This window comes from Vombatus ursinus, unplaced genomic scaffold (genome assembly GCF_900497805.2).
Source record: "Vombatus ursinus unplaced genomic scaffold, bare-nosed wombat genome assembly UNPS02006779.1, whole genome shotgun sequence".
Lineage (NCBI taxonomy): Eukaryota > Metazoa > Chordata > Mammalia > Diprotodontia > Vombatidae > Vombatus > Vombatus ursinus.
Window position 1 is genome coordinate 23,795,328 of NW_020946557.1, and position 22,839 is coordinate 23,818,166.

The 22,839-nt window shown below is 35.6% G+C and overlaps 1 protein-coding gene across 1 annotated transcript in view; it reads left to right on the forward strand.

Moving 5' to 3' along the window:
* AKAP7 (A-kinase anchoring protein 7) overlaps positions 1 to 22,839 on the forward strand; it is a 150,387-nt gene that overhangs the window by 10,111 nt on the left and 117,437 nt on the right. The window contains 1 exon segment of the mRNA XM_027848585.1: positions 12,082 to 12,224. Coding sequence (XP_027704386.1) covers positions 12,082 to 12,224 — 143 coding nt within the window.

Consider the following 22,839-nt stretch of genomic DNA (forward strand, 5'->3'; position numbering starts at 1 on the left):
TAAAAAAGAAAAATGAACTAAGAAGGGGCCATATCTGCTCTGTCACTAGTTAGAATCATACGTTTAGCTGTGGAAGCCTTGCCACTCATTTTATGAGTGAGAAAATGGACTGAGAGCGTTAATATTTTAAAATGCACTGTACTTTAAAGATTATTTTTTAAAGTACTATCAGTCCCATTTTCTAGATAAGGAAACAACTCAAGAGAGGCTAATATTAAGTATACTTATCTCAGATGTTTTAGATATAAGAAACAGACTTCAGAATCACACAGATGTGATATTGCTAGCATTCAAACCCAGTCTTCCAATTTCAAATTCTGTGCTTTTTAAGTGCGTTAAATCTGCTTTATAGCACAAGTTTGTTGAAGAATTCTGTTTGTGAATTCGTAGCTGTTGCAGGTATGTAGAGTTGACAGTATCCTCTTATCTAAGAAAACCGTTAGGGCAGTCTTTTTTGGATCCTCAGTGCCAGTGTAAATTCTGTTACTTATTATTTATAAGCATTTGGAAAGAGCACTCTTCTGCAATACTTTTCTCCTTGTTTTTTATTTGCTAATCACATGAACTTAGATTTGAAAATATCAGATTTGTTGATTGGTTCCCTGTGGCATCATTTGCTTTTCTAATTTGAATATAAAATTAAAATACTTCCTTCCTCTGATTAATATTTAAGAAGAGAGGCAGCATGGCGTAGAGGATAGAGACCTGGTCTCAGTGTCTTGAAGACCTGGATCTAAGTCCTGTTTCTGACACATATTGGTTATGTGATCCTGGACAGACTCTTAGTGCCCCAGATAGGCAACTCATGAAGACTCTAAAGTCAGCTTGGTAGAATGGATAGGACCTGGAGTACTCTCTTAATCTGTAAAGTGAAAGCATTTGGGCTTGATGGCCTCTAAAATCCCTGACAGGTGTAAGTCAGTGACGCTGTGATCTCTGATCTTAGCAGGCATAGAGGTATGGTTCTGCATTGGAAGAAGAAAGTCTTTATCAGGCAGGGTCTTCCTACCACTAGAAGTTTTCAGACTTGTTAGTCTTGGGACCCTAAAAAGGTAAAACATTGTTAAAAATTACTGACGACCTCAAAAAGCTTTTGTTCATGTTAGTTATATCTATTAATATTTACTGTATTAGAAATTAAAACAGATAAACCTTTAAAATATTCATTTGAAATAAAATGTGTTAACATAAATAATATTTTAATGAACATTTTTTTCAAAATAAAAAAATTAGTGGGAAGATCATTGTTTTACATATTTTTGCAAATCTTTTTCGTGTCTGGCTCAATACAAGACAGCTAGACTCATATCTATCTGTTTCAGTCTGTTGTTTTGGTTGAAGTACATTAAGAAAATCTCACAAATAAGTAGTTGAAAAAGGAAGGAGTATTTTAATAGGTAAATAATGTCTTCATATTATTGTGAAAATAATTTGATTCTGTGGACCTCTCCAGAGGGTCTTGGGGACTTTCAGGGCTATGTTGACCACACATTGAGAACCACTGTCTTACAGCAATGAAATTATAGTTCAGTAAAAATAAAATGTTTAAGTAAAACACCCTCTACTCGTGTACTTCCAGAATGAGAAGTGTTTGCCAATGGCAGTGTTCCCTCCTCCATTTACAGGCTACCCAGTAACCCTGTGGGGTGGGGAGGAAGAAACAGTCGCTGAGCTATCCCATTCTCCCTTCCATAAAGTGGCTGTATCAGAAAAGATAGGAGATAGATGGGAGTATGTATGTAGTATCCTATTTACCTTTCACTATGCACCACAAAATACTTTTTCTCGTGCAGACTGAAAAAGAAATAAGCCTGGGTTTGTGTCATAGATTTAGAGATGGAAAGAAATATTTAAGGTGTTGTAAGAGCCAGTTAAGGTCATCCAGATCTCTCATTTTAGAGTTGAGAAGGTTGTGTGTGCCCAAGGTCACAGAGGTAGAAATTGTAAAGCCAGGATTGGAATTCAGGTTCTCTGACTCCAAATCTAGATTCCATATCTTTCTATGGCATCACACTGATTCCCTGGTTAGCATATTTAAAACACAATCCTATTTAAATTATAATATGGGTCTAATTGTTCTCCAGTAGGGTGAATTAACATGCTCAGGCGGTCTGGGAATCTACCATTTCTAACATTGTTTAAATGGTAAATCGTGGACTTGAATTCTGACAGCTGATGTACAAACTTTTGAAACACAACCCATTGGTAAATTGACTATTCCTGCTATTCATATTATAGAGGGATAGTGCATAGTATGATGGAAATGACACTGTATTTGGAGTTAGAGACTTGGATTTGAGTCCTGGCTCTTCCCTTGGTTATCTCTGTGACCCTAGATAAATCATTTAACTTCCCTGAGTCTGTCTCAAAGTTCTTATCTAGGAAAGAGGGATAATACATGTACTACTTCCAACATATGAAATAATGTGTGTAAAGGAATAAAAGTTCTGTGTTAGTAGCATTTGCTCAGGCCATTAATATACCATTAATATTTTCTTCCCACCAAAAACATTTCTAAGTTATATATATATAATTATGTATAACTTAATGACTAAATTGATGTTAGTATTAAGTTTATAATAAAAAAAAGAAGTATGCTAACTTGTAACTTAGTATCTGGTGTGGAAGTAGAGACAAAGGAAATCAGACATAAAATAAAAAATTAAGATTTTACGTAAACCTTCAGCCTTTAAACAAGATAAAAAGTGAATGAAGAAACAACAAAATGAAAAATAGTTTTGTTCTGTGGCTTCTGTAAGACTTGTCTGAAGTTCTGATACCTCTGACCTTTTTTCCCCCAACTGTTATTTTAAATAAAGCTTTTTCCCCACAAATATTCAAAATCAGAAAACTGTATCACAAAATGTCAGTTTTTGAATTCTATTTTAAAAACTCGCAGATGTTTGTTACTAAGTAGCCTTAGCTTTTGGCCAAAACAGTAAAATTCAACTCCACAACCAGAAAAAACTAATCCTTTCTTTAATGTACAGATAAATTAGGGGTGGAAGGGATAACAAAGGGCACACTGGGTAAATTTAGCCAGTCTTCCTGTTTCGATAATATTTAGAATCCAGGAGTGTTAAAATTATACAGGGAGTTCTAATACCCAGTTATAAGTCATCTTGGGAGATCTTGAATGAGAAACTGAATACAAAGATTTTGATGACTGTGATGAGCCTGCCTTTCAATTCTTTCTTTAGTTTTAGCCACTGGAAGTCTCATGAAATTTGACTTCTGAGGCTATCCTGGGAAGGCTGTCATGGGAAAGGAACTCTGCCAGTAGGGAAGTTCGCCTTTCTGAACTCTTTGGCCCAGCGTTGGCAAAATGTAGAACACTTACTGTTTTGCAGTCAAAATTAGGCACAAGATATTCTAGTCTGTTTAAAGAAGATGGCACATCTTTTGTTTATAAAACATGAAGAGTTATACAAACTTCAGTACAATAGATTTATATGTATATATGTGTATATATATGTATATATACCAAAAATATTCTCTTAGAGCAAACAGTAGATAGAAATAGATCCAAATTCACTCTTCTCTGTTGAGTGGGACATAACATACTGCCCTCTGGAAACAGAAGGGGGAAAATTCCCTTTTATTCCTTAGTCTATTTGAAAGAGAATCATGAAACATCAGAATCTTAGTGCTCCATTGGCATTGTTCTCGTGTAAGAGTTATGCAGGTAGATGATGTAGGTGGTGGTTAAGAAATAGAAAATTGTGGGAATCTATAAAGCCCCTGTACTATTTAAACTGTATGGTATTGCTTCTATATATATTCTTCTACATAGATGAATCTGTAGAATGTTTCCCTTATTTGGTTTACTTAAGCCAGGTCTTTAAGAGACTCAGCCTTATGGATATCAACATTGCAATTATTTATGTAGTAAAGTTCAAAACAAAAGTATCTAGAGAGAGAATTATTTTAATTATCTTCTATTCCTGAGTGTAAATTTCCAGTATATTGTTATTTTAATTAAAATAATCATAAATATACTCTAAATAACATTTTATAACCAGCATTGGTGATTTAACAGGCACAGAAAATAATTACTCCTGTATGTTAGCTAACATGCTAATTAGAAAATACTTTATTTTAAAATCTTTCATGTATACATATCTTATAAAACTGTCAAAGAATTTTATAGTTTGTAGTTTATTTTTTTCATGTTTACTGAGAAATATATTCATATAATAACATGTAACAAGAGTCAGTGTGGTGTATGGGAGACCTGATCTACAAGCTAAGATGACCTGGATTCAAGATCTACCTCTGATACATACTGTCCGTGTGACCCTGGGCAAATCACTTAACTACTTAAGTCTCTAGACAACTCTCTTAAGACTCTCTTAAAGGTGCATAATCGCCCATTTCCAATACTATCCTAAAAAAGTAAATTGAATTAAGAGTTCTCAACTATTAATACATGTAATAACTTGGTAGATTTTCCACTGGCACATGCTATGCTAGAGATCTAATCTGTGGAAGTTAATAGATTTTAAGATCATTTTGTAAAAATTGCTGTAATTTTCAGGAACTTGATCATTTAATCAAGGCTGTGTAGTGTATTGAATAGAGGGCAGGTTTTGGAATCAGGAAGATCTGGATTCAAGTTATGCCTCTGATATATACTAGAGAGAGTGATCATAGACAAGTCTCTTAACATCTCAGTACTCCAGGAACTCTCTAAAACTAGAGTCTGATAGTTCTACCTGTCTTGCCTTACGTATCTCTTTGTTGATGTCCAATCTCTCATTTCCAGCAGCCTTTCAGACATCTTGAACTGGATGTCCAATGGACATGTTAAACTCAACATGTCCAAAATCATACTCGTTATCTTTCCTCCTAAATTCTCTCCACATCCTGGCCCTCTTTATTACAATAGAGGGAAATACTACCCTCCCAGTCCCATAGACTCACAACTTAGGCATCATCTTCAACTCCTCACTATTTCTCACTCCCCATTTCCAACCTGTTGCCAAGGTCTGTCAGTTTCACCTTTGTAACATCCTTTCTCTCCTCTGACACTGCTACCATCCTGCTGTGCAGGTCTTCATGACCACATACCTGGACTACTGCAATATCCTGCTGGTGAGTCTTCCTGTATCTCCTCTCACTCCCATTCCTCTTCCATTTAGCCACCAAAGTGATTTACCTAAAATGAAGATCTGACCATGTTACACACCCGCTTCTTATCACTTCCCCCACTCAATAAGCTTGAGTGGTTGGTTCCCTGTCACCTCCAGAATCAAATACAGAACTGTTGGACATTCAAAGCTTTTCATAACTGTCTCCTATCTTTCCAGACTTAGATCTTAATCCCTGCTAAATACTCTTCAATCCAGTGACACTGTCCTTTCTTGCTGTCCCACAAACATTACATCTTTCAATCCCAGGGGGGCAGCTACGTGGTGCAGTGGATAGAGCACTGGTCCTGGAGTCAGTAGGACCTGAGTTCACATATGGCCTCAGACACATAATACTCACTAGCAATGTCACTCTGGGCAAGTCACTTAACTCCAATTGCCTCACAAGAAAAAAAACAAACCAGTATATAAAAAAGCAATATCTTTCAATCCCAGGCATTTTCTCTCTCTCTCCCCCCCCCATGCTTAGATATGTCCTTCCTCCTCATCTCTAATAGCTTCTTTGACTTCCTTAAGTCCCAGCTTTCCCAACCCCTCTCAATACTAATGCCTGCTCTCTTTCTCTCTCTCCCTCCCTCTCATTTACTTCCTATTTGTCCTGTATATAGCTTATTTGTTCATATTTCTTTGCTTGTTATCTCCCCCATTATATGGTAAGCTCTTTGAGGGGTTTTTTGTATTCCTAGCACTCATTAGAATGTTTGAAACATGGTAGGTGTCTAATGTTTATTGACCTGTTTCAAAATATTTTTGGTTATTGATAACTTATTAGGATTTTGGGAATGGTTTTAGGTCCATTTAAAAAAAAGCAAGAAAACACATAAATTGCTTTCAACAAAAAAGGTTCTGCCACAATTCCCTAAAAATGTTGATGAAAGAAATTTCAGTTAAAAAATTTCAATTGAAAATAGTAATCCATAAGCATTTTTAAGGTAAAGATTTAAATGTGATGAATCAGAATGTATTATAGTTTTTGCTAGTGAACAAGTTTAATAAGACTTGATTAAAGTGGCTGTTTTATTAAGGAAAATCAAATGTTCAGTTGAATTTGTTGAATTTATTAGATATCATTATGACTTAAATTTGAGCACTTGTAAATAAATTATTTGGAAAGAAACCCTTCATAGAAACCAAAACATGAAAATAATCAGATCAAAAGTTCAGGATGCTTTGATGGTTTGATGTAAGGTTTGACTCTGAGTCTCCTGTGTCATGCATGTAACATCTTTGAGTCTAAGTAATTTCCTCATCTGCAAAATGAAAGGATTGAACTAATAATCTTTAATATTATGTGAATAGAGATTTTTGTTGATAATCTGTACTTACAAACAATGGAATGTAAAGCATTTAGTAAGTTGCAAAGACTAATTTTTTCTTATTCTTTAATATATTTTAATTTAGAGATTTAGACTAAAAAGATACGCTTATAGGTTTGTTACAAGGATAGCGGTTCATCGCATTACAGGATTTAGAGCTTGAAGAAACCTTATAAATCATTTAATCCAGTCCCTCACTTGATAGGTGGTTGTGAAGTTAGTTCCTAGGTATTTCATGTGGTAGTTGGGTAATGTTATTTCAGCCTCTGGATTATTAAGGATCATTTGGAAAAGGAAGACTGACAGGTTCTGAGCTATATATTAATGGTTGAGAACAAGGTGTAGACATTAATGGTCTTGAAAACTTCACTTAGCTTTGGACTATGAGTCAGTGATATTCTTTACCAAATCTGTTTAGTAAAATCTTCCAGATTTCTGGAGTCCATCATAGCTGAGAATTATGTATATACCTGTTTGAGAGGTGGAACTTGCTGGACAGCCACTGGATTGAGAAGTAGGGATTATGACTTAGGTGGGACCCTGAAAGCAATTAGCTCATGTTCTGGGAGTTTTTCTAAGGTAGAGAAGCCAAATTATCCCTTTTATATCAATCTAATAATTTGTTCTGGTAGCTTCCTGGTTATGCCCTGCTTAGCTGAAGATCCAGATTCGCTTGGAATTCCACCAAGGAAAGATGGATGGAACTACCTTATTTCCAATTTCATTACCTTGGAGATGGTAAAACAAGCCTCACCTACTTCTGCCATAAGTACAGATGGCATAGTAAGTGAACAAGATGTAGACTCCATGAAAGGCCCTAGATGAGAAGTTTAGTTAGACCTCATTCCAAAGGCCAGATAAGGACATGATGACCTCAGGGAATTCATTATAGATAGTTTTGTTGAGGCCCTTCTGGAACTTGACCACCAAGGTCATCTCTTCATACTTCTAAGGCCTGAATATTCACAACTTGATTGGTTATATGTAGTCTAGGACCAAGTCACATTTTTGTGGGAGCTACTGATTTGCTGATGGATGGCTTTAGTCTATATTGTAGGTCTTCAAAAATCTGTTGAAATTTGATGACATAGCTCTTATAGTGGCCAAGCAAAGCACTATTTATGAACATGGCCCAGCCTGTCTTGTCAGATAACTAATCAAGAGGGTCTTCTTTATTGATCCTAAGAGAGTCTGTGGACTTCAGTTTTGCACACAACAAGATCTGGGTCAGGAAGATTAATAATGCTTTTTAGGTTTAATCCTAGGATAGAATACCTTGAGAGGTTGAGCCTTTTTATTTACTTAGGAATGCTGAGTTGAATGAAGAGTTAGTGCTATAACCTCAGAGCAGATGGGGAACTCTGCAAGGGCACTGATGGATTAACTTTCCCCAGGCTTTCCTTGTACTTGATAGCTAATTCATCCCTCAAGAGTGAGACTATAGAGCTAGAACTATGACAGAAATAAAGGTCAGAAAGGACAATTTTCAGCTGTTACACATTGAGTAAGCAAAATAAACGGCTTCAATAGAATGTGAGTCATTGGCTATAATAAAACAGGAAAAAAGGATTTTTTTTATATTCAGCTTCTAAAAGACCTTTATAATCTTTGTCAAATTCCATGACCTATAATAAAATTGTGTTGCAGCTCCCCTCCATTGAAAACTAGAAAAATTATATTCAAAGATTGAAAAATAAGACAATTCAGAAAAATAAAAAGAATTTCTGCTTTTCAGCATTGAGAATAGGTGACAAGTAACTTAATTCAAAACTCAGAACTATGAAACATCCTCATACGGCGCAGTGTTTAGAGCACCAGGCCTGGAGTCAGTAAGACTTCAATTCAGATTTTACCTCATCCACTTAATAGTTGTGTGACAAGTCACTTAACCCTGTTTGCCTCACTTTCCTTATCTGTCAAATGAGCTGGAGAAGGAAATGGCAAATTACTCAAGTATCTTTGCCAAGAAAACCCCAAATAGGATCACAAAGAGTCAGACACAACTGAAAAACAACTGAAGAACAACAAAATTATTATCATATTAGTGGCAGATGCTTCTGCTTCTCACTGAGCCAAGAGGGAACTGGTGGAGTAGTTTGTGAACTAGTTGTGAACAGGGTTTGTGCCTGGAGTGAGCCTCAATTTCCTCAACTGTGAAATGAGGATAATAATAGTACCTATCCTATTATGAGGATCAAATAAATACTTATAAAATGTGCTTAACACATATAGCCTGGCATGTACCTGGCAGGTAGTAGGCTCTATTATAGATACTTATTCCCTTCCCTTGCCCCTTTCCTTTTCCAAGGTAAAGCAGTTTATAAACTGCGGAATGAGGGTTAAACCTTTTTTTGTGTTATGGACTGCTTTGGCAATCTGGTGAAGTCTATGGACCCTTTCTCAGAATAATGTTTTTAAATGCATAAAATAAAATGATATTATGAAGGGAACAAATTATATTCAAGTATAATTATCAAAATATTAAAAGCAAACACAGATACTAGGTTATGAATCCCTCATTTAAGCTGTCTACAAGGAGTTTCCTAATGATGTGAAACTTATTCAATTAACCAGTTTAATTCAACAGATGCTTATTAAGTTTCCTCTCATCCCTAGGCTCAATTTGCTCTATCAGATGAGGTAACTCGACTTCATAATCTCTTAGGTCTCTTTTAGCTTATCCTATAAATTCTTCAGTATTAATATCCATCCCTCTAAACACAAGAACTGTTAATGATGGAAATGGGCTATATAATTAATTTGACATGATGTTTTCTGCATGTAGGATTTTAAAAAAACTTAGCTGAACTTAGAGTGTAACTAAAGACTGTTAATATCCAGGCAGACACAAAATTGTATAAATTGGCTGGTCTTGAAAGACTAGCTTTTAGTAATGCCTTAGATCACCATTTAAAACATGTTAAAATATAAAGACTTAAATTTAGGTTCTTGTTAATAAAAGAATAAGTTAAAGATCTTTTTACATAGCTATTACCTTCTTATTTCCCACTCTCCCTCCCGACCCCCAAATTGCTCATAGAGGAATGAAATACAGGAACAACATGGTCTTCTTCATGTGTTTGAGAAACAGAGATAGTAAGGAAAGTAAAGAGTAGTAAAAATCATCTCCCTAACAATATTTTAGTTAAAGTTTCAGGTTTCTTTCTTGTTAAACCTTTCACCAGACATAGGAGCATAAAATTAACTGGCTTGAATTTTATCTATTTAAACTTCCACAATACAGTAAAATGGCAGAAGATCAACAGGAGGAAGAGGTATCAAAACAAAGAGTATTGGAGAGACAGGCAAGCATTAGCTTTGAGTAGAGAAGTGCAAGAAGATTTTGATCTTAGTGAGCTTATTATTGATTGGGAAGTCAGAAGCCATATTTTTCTTGTATTTTTTGCCTTTCATTGTTGAGTACTACTTCAGTGTTACGTATTATTAGTCAATTTTTGATTATTTACATTGGCGTAAGGTGTCACTGGTGTAGATAATAGGAAGTAGTGTTTAATTTGCAAATCTTGTCTACTTGTGTTGGAAATAAGCTATTTGGAGGTTTTTTTTTTTTTGGAAGCTGATTTACCTTCCTAATTTTTATCTTTTTGGAATTAAGTGGAATATAAAACCTAAAAGCACTTTTTCAAAAGGTATGTCTTGTTAAATTTTATTTGGGTTAATATTAAAATATATTTACATAGTATGAATACACACTGACAAGAAGGAAGTGTTCAGAATTTGCTTGGTTTTGGGTTGCTTTATCAGTTTTCATAGCTAATTCAATCGAACCAATCAACAATTATTTATTAAGTGCCTGTTGTGTGTGAAGTATGAGGTGCTAGCTGAATAATCTTAGATAACTCACTTAAACTCTTGGTGTGATCTTCATCTATGAAATGAAGGGGTTCAATTAAAAATCTAAGATTTCTTTCAGCTCAGACTTCTCTAACTCTAATTAAAATTTATAGAATATAAAAACAAATGATTATTCCAATTTAAAGTTGATCTTACGAAAGCCCTTTTTGTTATATTTTTGATTCGATCAAACTATAAGCATTTCATTGTGTCATAGATCAAGAATTAGAAGGGACCTTAGAGACCACAAGGTCCATTCCCCTCATTTTAGAGGTAAAGACACTGAAGTCTAGGAAGTTTACATGACTTGCCCAATCTCTTAGGGCTGGTAAGTTTCACAGGTGGAATTTGAACACAAAACATCTAGATTACAGAACTAGGACACTTTCTACTCTACTATACTTCCTCCATGTAGTAGTTGGACATTGTGGTTACAAAGAAAAATAAAGACATTGCCCTCAAGGAGCTTACATTCTCATAGGAGAAACATCTACAAATAAATACAAGGTAATTAGTGAATAAATATTTATTAAGCACCTTCTATGTGCCAGACACTGTGGGTTAAGTGCTGGGGACACAAAGAAAGGCAAAAACAATCCCTACTCTCAGGGAGCTCACAGAAGGAGAAAACTTGAAAATTATCGTGTGCAAACAAGCTAAATGCAGGATAAATCTGAAATAATCAAGGGAGAGAAGATTAAGGGGAATCAGGAAAGTTTTTCTGTAGGTGGGAGTTTAGCTGGTACTTAAAGAAAGGCAGGGAAGTTTAGGAGGCAGAAATGAGGAGGGAGACCATTCTGTGAATGTCTGTGGGACAGCCAGTGAAAGTGCCTGGAGCCAAGAGGTAGAGTAGAGTAGTACAGAGGCCAGGAAGACTAAGTTGGGGATGTAAGGAGTAAGAAAATGGGAAAGATAGGGGGAGGGATAGGTTGTGAAGGGTTTTGAATACAAAATAAAGAATTCAGTATTTGATCCTCGTGGTGATAGGGAGCTCTAGTTCTTGGGGGTATCTAGAAGGGCATCATGTAGGAAGTGGCATTTGAGCTCAGTTTTGAAGTGAGAAATGCTTATTAACAACCAATGATTTTGGGAATCCAGAGTGACCCCTTTTTTCTACAGTCCTGATTTTAAAAGTTCATTCTCTCGAAGGATGTTGCTGGTAACAAGATTGGACTAATGTTCTTGTTCAGACCCCACTCAGGTGGGGCAACTGTTGTGTTCTACTCAGGTTTCGGTGGGGACAGATTTTTTGAATAGATTGCCCAAAGTTGGGGTTAAGCTAAGAGGTGAATAATTCGCGGAGTTTAGGTCCATCCTCTCATTAATTGTTAACCAGTCAGGGTTAATTGCCACCCTGAGGAACACCTACTCTTTGAAGGACATAAAAACTAGGAGCCGGTTCACCATGATTGTCTTTGATCTAAGACAGAGGTGGCCAAATGACGATCCTTTTGTTAAGATGCTGGTTTTATTAATAAAATGATTAATTTACCCAGAAAATTATGTCTCTTGAACCTTTTTAAATGCCACAGAAGGGAATTAGAAATTCTAAGAAGTAGAGGTAAGATGGGGGTGCATTTCAGGCATGGGGGGACAGCTTGTACAAAGGCATGGGAATGAGAGATGGAATATCATTTATGAGAAGAAATAGTAATATTCAGCATAACTAATGGGTGGTTATTTCATATATCCTATTCATGTGTTTGCCTCATGTTATTTAATGAATACATTATATTAAGAGGAATATTTTTTTTTTCTAGTACCTGTTGTACCTGAAATAAATTCGAAGAGGAGACAGGAAAATATGGGGCCAGGGAAAGAAGACCCAATGAAGAAAAAGAATAAAAAGAAAAAAGATTATCGACCTAATTATTTCCTCTCTATTCCCATCACCAACAAAGAGGTGCCATTATTTTTTGTTATTCAGGGTTTTATTAAATGTCTGTTAGACAGTTGGATCTTTTTTCCACTCGGGAAATGTAATACATTTCAGCTAGTTGGGCAGCTGCATTAATCATAGTTAAAGAAATGACTTTGTAATAATGACTATTGAAAAAAACCACAAGTAGTGGTAAAATATGAGTGCTTGATTGTCTTTCCCAGCATCTGCTTTCCTCACCTGGGGAACCTTTGACTGCATCCCTTTATTCAGTGGTAAGACCAGAGATCACTGTGTTAGTAAGCAAATAGGACTCTGGATTGCCTGCTGATTATTTGTTAGGGTGGGAGAACTTGACCTAGGTAAAGAAAACTAGGCTTGATAGTCAGTTTCGTTGTGTCACTGTAATGCTAGTTAATGCAAAGTAATTTCTTTTAAAATTATGCATTGAAATGCCATTTAATTTTGGGACTTGCCTATGCTCAATGTCTAGATGAAATACAAAAGTGTGAATGTCATATAAAAATTTAGAGGTGGAAATGGGCACAGTCCATTTGCTCATTTTAAGAAAAATTTATATTATGAAGAGAAAAAACCACAAGTGTCTATTTAGATGTTGTTCAACCAATAATAAGACATTACATCATGGCTAAGTGCAAAAAGCCAACTCCAGAGTGTTTGAAAAAGGGATTGAATTTCCTTCTGTCAATCCATTTACATCCCAGAATTTCTAACTTCATATCTGGTCCCTTTTGAGCCATATGACCCACTGATGTGAAAATCCAGAACTCAGTCTAGTCCTATTAGAACTCCAATTCATCACCATTTTGGTGACATAGATTTGTAGGTTGTTGGCAATCCAATCCCCATGTATAATATTGTTTCTGTAGGAAAAGGCATTCCAAAGTCTAAGTAACCAACATGCAAATAAAGTTTTGGAACATAGTATGTTTTTAAGTTGAAGACTGCGTGTAATATCTATTGTTAGAGTGCCCAACGAATTATATATACTTTTACAGGCTAGTCTGGAAACTTAACCTGTATTATAAAACATTTTGTTTCTGCTATTTCATATAGGACATATATGATATATATATCCTCTTATAGGATAATTAATATTAGAATATAAAGGCATTGTGTTACAATGTAAATATTCTGGGTGTGGAGTCTGGAAAGCTTTGGTTCAAATCTTGCCTTTGACAAAATGAATTATTTGTGTGCCTCGGGTAGCTCCCTAGGCTTTAATGAATCTCTTAAGTAATAATCAGATTGATATCTGTTTAATGGAAGGTGTTTCCATACTGAGAATCTCCTATACTGCCACTGTCACAGATCCTTCGTATAATTTTGTGTTGATTTAACAGAAACAAGTAACATGACCTTCTGTGTTGCTGTTTTTAAGATTTAGTTAGGTCATTTCAGTGTTAACAGTAGTCTATGGCAATTTTTTAGTTGTATGAAGTTTAAAATAAATGACAATTATAGGCTTTTTTAATTGCCTCAGTGGATCTGTGATCTCATTGAGTGTAGTTATCCCTTCATTGGTATGAATTAGAAGCTGTCTACACCTTTTCCCGTTGTCTTCTAATCCATTTTCTTCTTTAGATCCTCTACAGAGAATCTTCTCAGTGGCTTTTCTTCTAGTTCTTTTTAGTAGAGCACTCTGGCTGACTGTGTGTTATTTTTCACTCTTGTCCATGACTAGCTTATCACTTTTTCTGGTTATATGTTTTCTTTATGATATCTCTTGTGAAATATGCTGCTTGAAAATATGCTGCTGATTGGATATGTACTCTGTGACCCTGTGAATCCTTCTTGGGCATAGTGGTAGTTGTCAGAGCCAATGCCAGGCATAAGGCTGGAGGATGAGAAGAGGGAACTGGACAGCTGAACAGACACGAAGAAGGAAGAGGAGGAGAAAAATTAGTGCATCCCTTAACAACAGTGAGAAACTACTGTGAGCAGATAAAGAAATGTGTACAGGCCTGGGAGTGGCTTTAGCTTGGTGACGTTCATGTGTCTGCCTCCTCTCACCCTGAGGAGGACTGCCCAGACGTACTCTCTGACAACCTGTTGCGCTTCTGGAACCAGTGTGTGACACAGTCTTGGAGATAAATACCTGCACATACTCAATTGCTCCTTCAGACTTAATAGGTTTTGTTCCTATCACCCTGCATCTCAAACATTTGGAATTCGTGCCACTACTATTTCATGTGAAACTTGCACAGAGGGTCTCTGGGTGGTTCATAACAGCTCTATCTTAGTAAAATCCAGATTATGTACCGAGGTGGGAAGGGAGGGGGAGAAAAATTAAAAACTCAAAATCTTATGGAATTGATTGTTGATAATTCAAAATAATAGTTTTTCTTGTATATAGATTGTTAGGGCAATCTTATGAAGAGTCATGGATTTTATTGTGGAGGCCATGTAATATTCAGGGGCTTGATAGGATCCACACAATATTTATCATCCATTAATTGAAGCCTCTAGAATATATCAATATCTGAACAGAATCTTTTCAGTTTGAAATTTGTGTATGACATCCTCCATAAGTAGTGAACACCTTTGGCTACATTTTTTTATATATGGATTATTTGGATGCTTGTTTAGATGGGTTCCATTTTGACTTTGTCGTGGATGTAAGCAGGAAGACAGCTAGAAATGTTTCTGGGGATAGCAGTATGTTGATTTTCAAATTTAATGCTTAGTCTTAAGGGGAAGGCAACTCTAGCTGTCAGGTAGAGTCAGGGAAGATCTGGAGGAGTAGGTAATTGTTACGAGTCAGAGTCATCCTAGGAGTCAGGAATATGGAGGTGATTTCAAGATACACTTCCAAAAGTATAACCTTTGAAATTATGTCTGAAAACACAGGGAAAGTGCCTGCTCAAACCCAGGTAATGTGGCATGTCCTGAGAGTCCTAGCTTGTGCCCTTCTGACAAGCAGGTATTCTCAGAATCCCAGTTTGGAAATCAAAACTGTTTTCCTTTAGCAAAAAACCTCATTGTTATATAATATGTCCTATAAAACGAAAGTATTATTACTCTACTTGAAGTACATTATGAGTTAAATAAGTTTTGTGGGTTAGCCTGGGAACCTAAGTATTATCTATAAAATTGTTTAGAGGGGAAATTTGCCCTCAGTTCCAAATAGATGACTTAAGAGTAAATTTTTGGAGCACAACCTATTTGTAAATTGGAAACTGTCTGTACTGTGTTGGATAACTCTACTTCTGGTGTCTGCATTTTGGCCTCTCTTTTTAAGAACTAAATATCCAGAGCCTCCCAGGCTTTAGATTTTTAACTGTGAAGTCATATCTTTTGCAGTTTGGAAGTTCTTTTCCTTGTGAAAAATGATTACTTCATTTTTCTAAGAAAAATAATTTTACTTTGAAATGAATCACAAGACTCCTTGAACATGAGAAAGTATCTTCAGAATAACATTTTGATGAGTTTTGGTGAAATTAAATGAGAGAAATGTGTGTATGTTTCTCTTACAGGCACTACACATTGGTTTTAGGGGAAAGAGAGTTTAACAGATTTTAGATACAAACATTAAACCTAACCTATTTTTAAGTGTTTATCATTGTGCCATTAATGTTTCTATGAATCTTCTCTTGGGAAAGAAAACTGATGCTAACGACTCAAATGCATTTATAAAGCTCCTATTAGGTGCCAGGGATATAAATACACAAATGAGAGTTCCAGTCCTTAAAGAGCTTGTATTCTATTTACACATATAGGGAGTAGTGACCAGGAAAGAGTGTGTGGATCTGGGGAGCCATGGGGGTGGTGAGTGGAGCCATAGGGCAGGTGATTGTCATGCCTGTGCAATTAACAATGCTGGCATTGATTTGATTACTGTTACCAGAACAATGGTGGTGGAATAGGAGTGTGGCATGGAGTGGGAGATGAGGTAGATATCTGTATAGCATGTGAAGCATGGTTTGGTAGTGTAGAGTCAGACCTCGTTGAGGGCTTTGAAATCAGGGATAAGGTGTTTGGACTTGATTTGGTCAGTGGAACACCACTGGAGGTTTTGAAAAAGGAACATGATGTGGTTGAACTGTGCATTAGGTAGATTACTCTGGCAGTATTTTAGAGGATGGGTTAAAATGAGGAAAGACTGGAGACAGGGACACGTGGTCAGGGTCCTATAAAATCTGGCTATAAGAGTCCCTTGGCTTTGTGATGCAGGTGTATTTCTGATATGGCAAGAGGCTCAAAAGGGACCATTGTCAACGTTGCAGTTGTTATTCTTGTGAGATTCTATACCTTACATATATTTTGTGTTTATTTATCAGTGTACATCTTCTTTTCTCCCAATAAAATGAATAAATTATTGAGGGATAAATTATTGTATATTAGTGTGATAGACTATCATTGTTCCATAAAAATAATGAATGAAGGGAATGGTTTCAGAAAAAAAACTTTATGAACTGATGCAAAGTGAAGTTTGCAGAACTGGGAGAACAGTTTATACAATAATAACAATATTGAAAAGGCAAAGACTTAGGAACTCTGATCGACACAATGCAACCAGCCTCCTGACAGAAAGTTGACCGACCTAAGAGTTCAGAATGAGACATTTTTTTTTGGACATGGACAATGTGAGGATTTGTTTCGATTGACTATATGTGTTTGTAACATGTTCTTTCTCTTTGGGGATGGGAAGATAGGGAGAAAAGGTGGATTTTTGCTGATTGAAAATGAATTTTAATTTATAAAAAGAATCAAAATTGTTGTTAACCCCAAGGAGATCAAAGAACTATATTGTACCCATAAGTAGCCTGTAGCATACTATTATTAAAAACTTGTACAAAGGAAGTAGAGAAGGACATCCTCAAGGACATGAATGACCACAAAAGGATGTGATTGCTTATGTAAAGAAAGGTATATGAAAGTGAAGGATAGCAGATAGTTCAAGTCCTGCATGACGTATAAGAATCAAGGCAAAGTCTCCATTGTGTAGGTAGATACTCTGTGAAAGATTATGTAACCTCTCTCAGGGCAGTAACTGTTTAATTTTGTCTTTGTATTTTTAATGCCTCTGACAATGCTTTGCAGGTAATTGGCACTCGATAAAATGTTTGTTAAGTTGCATTAAATTGGAAGAATGTAAACAAGAATAGCATCGGATTAGAGGACACAGGTTAGTTATGATGGAGTCACCTTAGTGACATTGTGAATTCTTTCAGATATTGAAATTGCTTAAAATAAGGCAGGGAAAATCGAAAACTGATTAGAATAGCTAATGTTGTTGCAGCTAGAGAGGCCATGACGTATAACTAGATAAGAGTTGGAAGTCAGTCAAAGTGTCAAAGTCAGGAAGAGCTTAGGTTTAAGTCTTGCCACTTTTAACGTTATGGTTATGTGGCAAGCCATTTAAAGCAACTCTATGCATTTCAGTTTCATGAAGAACGGTTTTTAATCTCTCTTGATAGAGAGAGTGTCCCCTTGAGTTCCCTCTGCCTATTAAATTACAGGTCTGGGCCAAAAATAAAAAAAAGGATAAAAGAAAATGGAAATATAAATATAGAAGGTAAAATAAAAAAAAAAACAACTGTTGAGTTTTAGAATATAAGCAAAACAATAATGATCTTGGTTATAATGCCTTTGCTTTATAGTTTACATGTTTTAAATCTGTCAGAATTTTCAACTGATATAAAATTGAATCTTTTAGAAAACCTTTTATGTATTTTTCCCTAAAAAGGATATATTCAGTCATCTTTAGGTAGATTAAATTTGGTTTGGCTGTGGTATTTAACAGACGGAAATCTGCTTTTGATTTGCTTAGTTCAGACCAGAAATTACATAACTAATGAAATATTTAAGATTATAAGAAGTAAATTATTTAAATTTTTCCCCAATATCATATTTAGATCTGGTTTTACTTTTACTCATACGTGTAATGTGCCTGATATTTGCATCTGTGTGGCATCATAATAACCAAGGAAGTATTTAAGATGGTTAGGTTTTTAAAATCAGACCTTCTGTTGACCTTTTCTTTGTAAGTGATAGAAAAATTATTTCTTTCTTTAAAAAAAAAAGTCTGGCATAATTTTAAAATACCATTTTTACAATATTAGGCCTAAAGATTTTAGAGGCAGCTATGGCATAGTGTCTGGAGAGAGTTGATATTGAAAGCAAGAAGACATAGGTTCAGATCCTAACCCTTACACACGCTGACTATGGGACCCTATCTAGGCAAGTTGCTTAACCTGTTAGAGCCCAGATAATTCGTTACAAGTGTAAGTTGTGGAACAGTCAACAGTCTGTGTTGGGAGAAGAGTCCCCTCACTGGGAGTTTTCTATGCCATGTGTTTCTGTGAAATCACAGGGCTATTATTCCCCTCCTCCAGAGAACAAAAGAATATAGACAAATTTTCTAAAAGAAATATAAAAGAAAATTATTTTATTATATACAATATCATTATATGTAACATGTTTTGTTACATGTAACATATAAACTAAAATTATATTCAACTCATAATTAAGAATATGTTAAACTTAAGCATATGTATTTGAATTTGTGTGTGTGTATATATATATATAATATATATTTATATATTTGTTAAGGATTAAAATTCTCACAAAACTGAACTTCATCCCCTGTTATTAACAAGTTCTGTGTGAATACAGAGAAGTTTTATTCTTTGGCAGATAGTAGGGGTTTAATAAATGCATGTTGTCTTTAAAATGCTTTGCATTCATTTTAATTTGCTGTTCTGTAAGCCTGTTGGAGAATTAATGAAAAGAATAACAGAATCAAGTGACTTGACCAAGGTCCTCTGCAAGCAAATGATAGAGCTGCTTTTTTTTTTTTAAACATCTCTTGACTCCAAAGTTAACACTCTTTCCACTGTACCATACTGCCTTGGAAAAATGACCTCAGTCACTTCTCAAAGAAGGGTTGTTGATGGGGGAGGGGAAGACTCACATGGAAGAGTAATTACTAAGGGCTTCCTTTCTTTTGAAGTAGGCTATTCCTTCATATACTGTACAGAGCCACTTTATAATCCTAAACTGGAAAAATTAAAAATCTCTTACCTTGGTTAAAGCAACCAATATTTATAGTTTATTTTTTATGTCATAATAATAAATTTAATTCTGCAATCTAGTCAGATTTGTAGAGGAAAAAGATAAATTATGTTCAAACAATTCATACAGCAAGTGAGAGTGTTAAGTATTACAGGGTATGAGAGCAGCCTTAGGTCAGGGTAGGGGATGCTTTCTCAAGCTACCTAAAGAATGGTAGGGGATTAAGACCAACTTCCCCCCCCCAAACTTATGAGAGTTGTCCACAGTCAACTAAAGTGAACTTTCTTGCTGGTCTTGCCATCTTGGGTTCCAAAATTACCTCCTGGCTTTCATAGTGTTCATACCCTCTTTCACCTGGCCAAAGCGTCATCCAACCAGTCAGACTAAACAGTGAAGATTAGAAACTGTAATAACATGCCAGGTAAGGATGAAATTCATATCAGCACATTTTCTCCCTGTAGATGGACTGCTACTGGTACCATGGTATGTGAAGTTACCACCCTGGCACTAGAACCTAGCAATTTCTGTGAAAACAGAATCCTTTAACAAAATTACTTCTTGACTTATTAAACTTGAACTGTTTACATTCCTACATGGAAAGATGATATTTGTAACTCATGAGACCTTTCTCAGTATTAGGGTAGTTGGAGGGAAAATATATAAAATATATATATATATACACACACACACACACACACACATATATATATATATATGAAAAATATATATGTAGACAGATGGCGCTGGGTGAGTTGAATATGAAAGGATGATAGCTAAAAAATAAAATTAAGGAGTGAGAGAGGATTGTACTGGGAGAAGAAGAAAGGGAGAGGTAGAGTGGGGTAAATTATCTCACATAATAAGAGACAAGAAAAAGCTTTTACGGTGGAGGGGAAGAGGAGGAGGAGGAGAAGGAATGAATGAACCTTAACTCTCATTGGATTTGGCTTAAGGAGAGAAAAACATACACACTCAGTTGGGTATGGAAATCTATCTTACCCTATAGGAAAATAGGGAAAAAGGTGTTACAAGAGAGGGGGGATGATAGAAGGGGGAGGGCAGATGAGGGGAGGGGGTAACAGAAGCAAACACTTTTGAGGAGGGACAGAGTCAAAGGAGAGGATAGAATAGGGGAGTGGGATAGCTTGGAGGAAAATATAATCTTTTACAACATGGCTATTATGGAAATGTTTTTCATGACTACACATGTATAACCTATGTTGAATTGCTTGCCTTCTTAATGAGGGTGGATGGGGAGGGAGGAATTGAGAAAATTTGGAACTCTAAGTTTTAGAAATGAATGTTAAAAATTGTTTTTACATGCAACTTGGAAATAAGATACAGGCAGTGGGGTATCGAAATCTATTCTGCCCTACAAGAAAATAGGGAAGGGGATAAGAGGAGGAGGGGTGATAGAACGGAGAGTGGATTGGGGGAAGGGGTATTCAGGATGTACATCGTTTTGGGGTAGAGGGAGGGGAGAGATGGGGAGAGAATTTGGAGCTCAAAGTCTTTTGGAAGTGAATGTTGAAAACTAAAAAATAAATTAATTAATTAATAAAAAAATTCCTTCTTCCTGTTACTCAGTTGTTTTCTGCTATCAGTCTGTAAATGGCTTGAAAGTAACTTGGTTCTGGGGCTTGTTACTCCCTGCAATATTGAGGTATACAGAGTCAGTCAATCAGTAAGCATTTACTAAGTGCTTTGATTTTTGGCACTGGGAGTACAGTCTAATGGGGAAGACAATATGCAAATTAATATATACAAATAAGTGGTATGCAAGATAAAAAGGAAGTAATCAATAGAGAAGAAGGCACTGGAATAAGAGAGAAATAGGAAAGCTTCCTATAGAACATGGGATTTTAGCTGAGACCTGAAGAAAGCCAGGAAAACTAGGAGGCAGAGATGTGGAGAGAGAACATTCTAGGTATGCGGAACTGCTGCAGGAAATACCAAGAGCTGAGATAGTGTCTTGTTTGGGGGATGGCGGCAGGCGGGGCAGTATCATTGAGGGATAAAAGAATTGGCTATGGTCATCGATGTTTGGATTGGGGCAGGCAGCCATGATAGAAGGCCTAGAACAGAGGTTTCAGATATGGCTCACATGTGACTCAAGTCCCCAGTGGGCTGGAGCCAGATTAAAATGTAATTTGGAAATATTTAACAAAATAGATAAAAATATAATAACACATAGATAATGTTAATATGTGGTTTGACTCTACTGGTCTGGAGAGCCAAGCAAAATCACAGGCTTCAGCTATGGCATCTACAAAGCCTGAAGTAACCAATATTTTACATCAAAAGGCATATAACTATGGAGATATTAGTAGTGTTTTCCTAAGTTTAAATAAATAATGTTGATAGCATATGCTTGAGTTCTTACCCATGCTTAATTTTCTTATAATGAATAAAACCCAAGAATTTGCTAGCCAAGATTTGGACTGTTAAGGGATAAATACCTAGGTATTTACATAATGACTTCCCCACTAGAATGTATGTGACTTGAGGATAGGTGTTTTCATCTTTTCATTGTGCTTATCTTAGCACATAGTAAGAACTTCATAAGTGCTTGTTGACTCTCTTAACCATCTCTTTTATACTATTTTCGACTATATAACCATAAATGAATAGTTAAAAATTCTCAATATGTTCTGATCAATTGAATTTTTTAGTACTATACTCCTTAATTTTTCTGAATTCTGTGTACAGTAGACAACTCATGAAAAAAGGCATTATAACATGAGTCTATACTATCATTAATATATTTTAAATCATCAAAATTCTATTAGGTGAATAGTTGAATTTATTATGTTATGAATACATAGCAGGAGTCAATGTGGCGTAATATATAGAGAGTCAGCCCTGAAGTCAGGAATACCTTGGTTCAAGTTTCTTCTCTGATACATATTGGCTGTGTGGTTTGGGACAAATCATTTAATGCTCAGTGTTTCAGATAGCACTCTAAGAAGTTTTAGAGCTATGTATTGGTGGAGTAAGTGTCTGCACCAGAAATTATCAATGCCAATGAAATCTCGTATCTATTCCAAAAAAATATTAATTGTAGCATTCATTATTTTAAATTTTAATTCACTGTGCATATAGTTTATTTCTTTGTTTGCATCACTAAAATTTCTTATAGAACATAATGGTATGGAATGATATATTCTTTTATATAGTTCTTTTCTTTAGATCAATAAGTAATTTGAATAGGTGGGGTTGGAGTTGCCTCAGTTGAATACCAATGTTCTCATCTTTATTTTTCTTCTAGTTTGATACTGATTTCAGTCTTCTCTTATACAAGTCAATGCACAGGACTCCCCACAGACAGTTCGATTTATCTATTCTTTGGCAGATAGTAGGGGGTTGATTTTAAAAAAATTTATTGATGCCTTTTGTTTTTACATTATAATGATTTCCATTTCCTTATTACCTCGTCACAATGAACCTTTCCTTATAACAAAGAAAAACCCATTAAGTAAAACTAGCTAACCCAGTGACCCCTGTCTGATAGTGTAACAGCATCTTCCACATTTTCAGTAAAGAAAGGAAGGAGGTATTTGTGCTCATCTTTTCTCTGTGACCAAAATTGGACATTCAAATT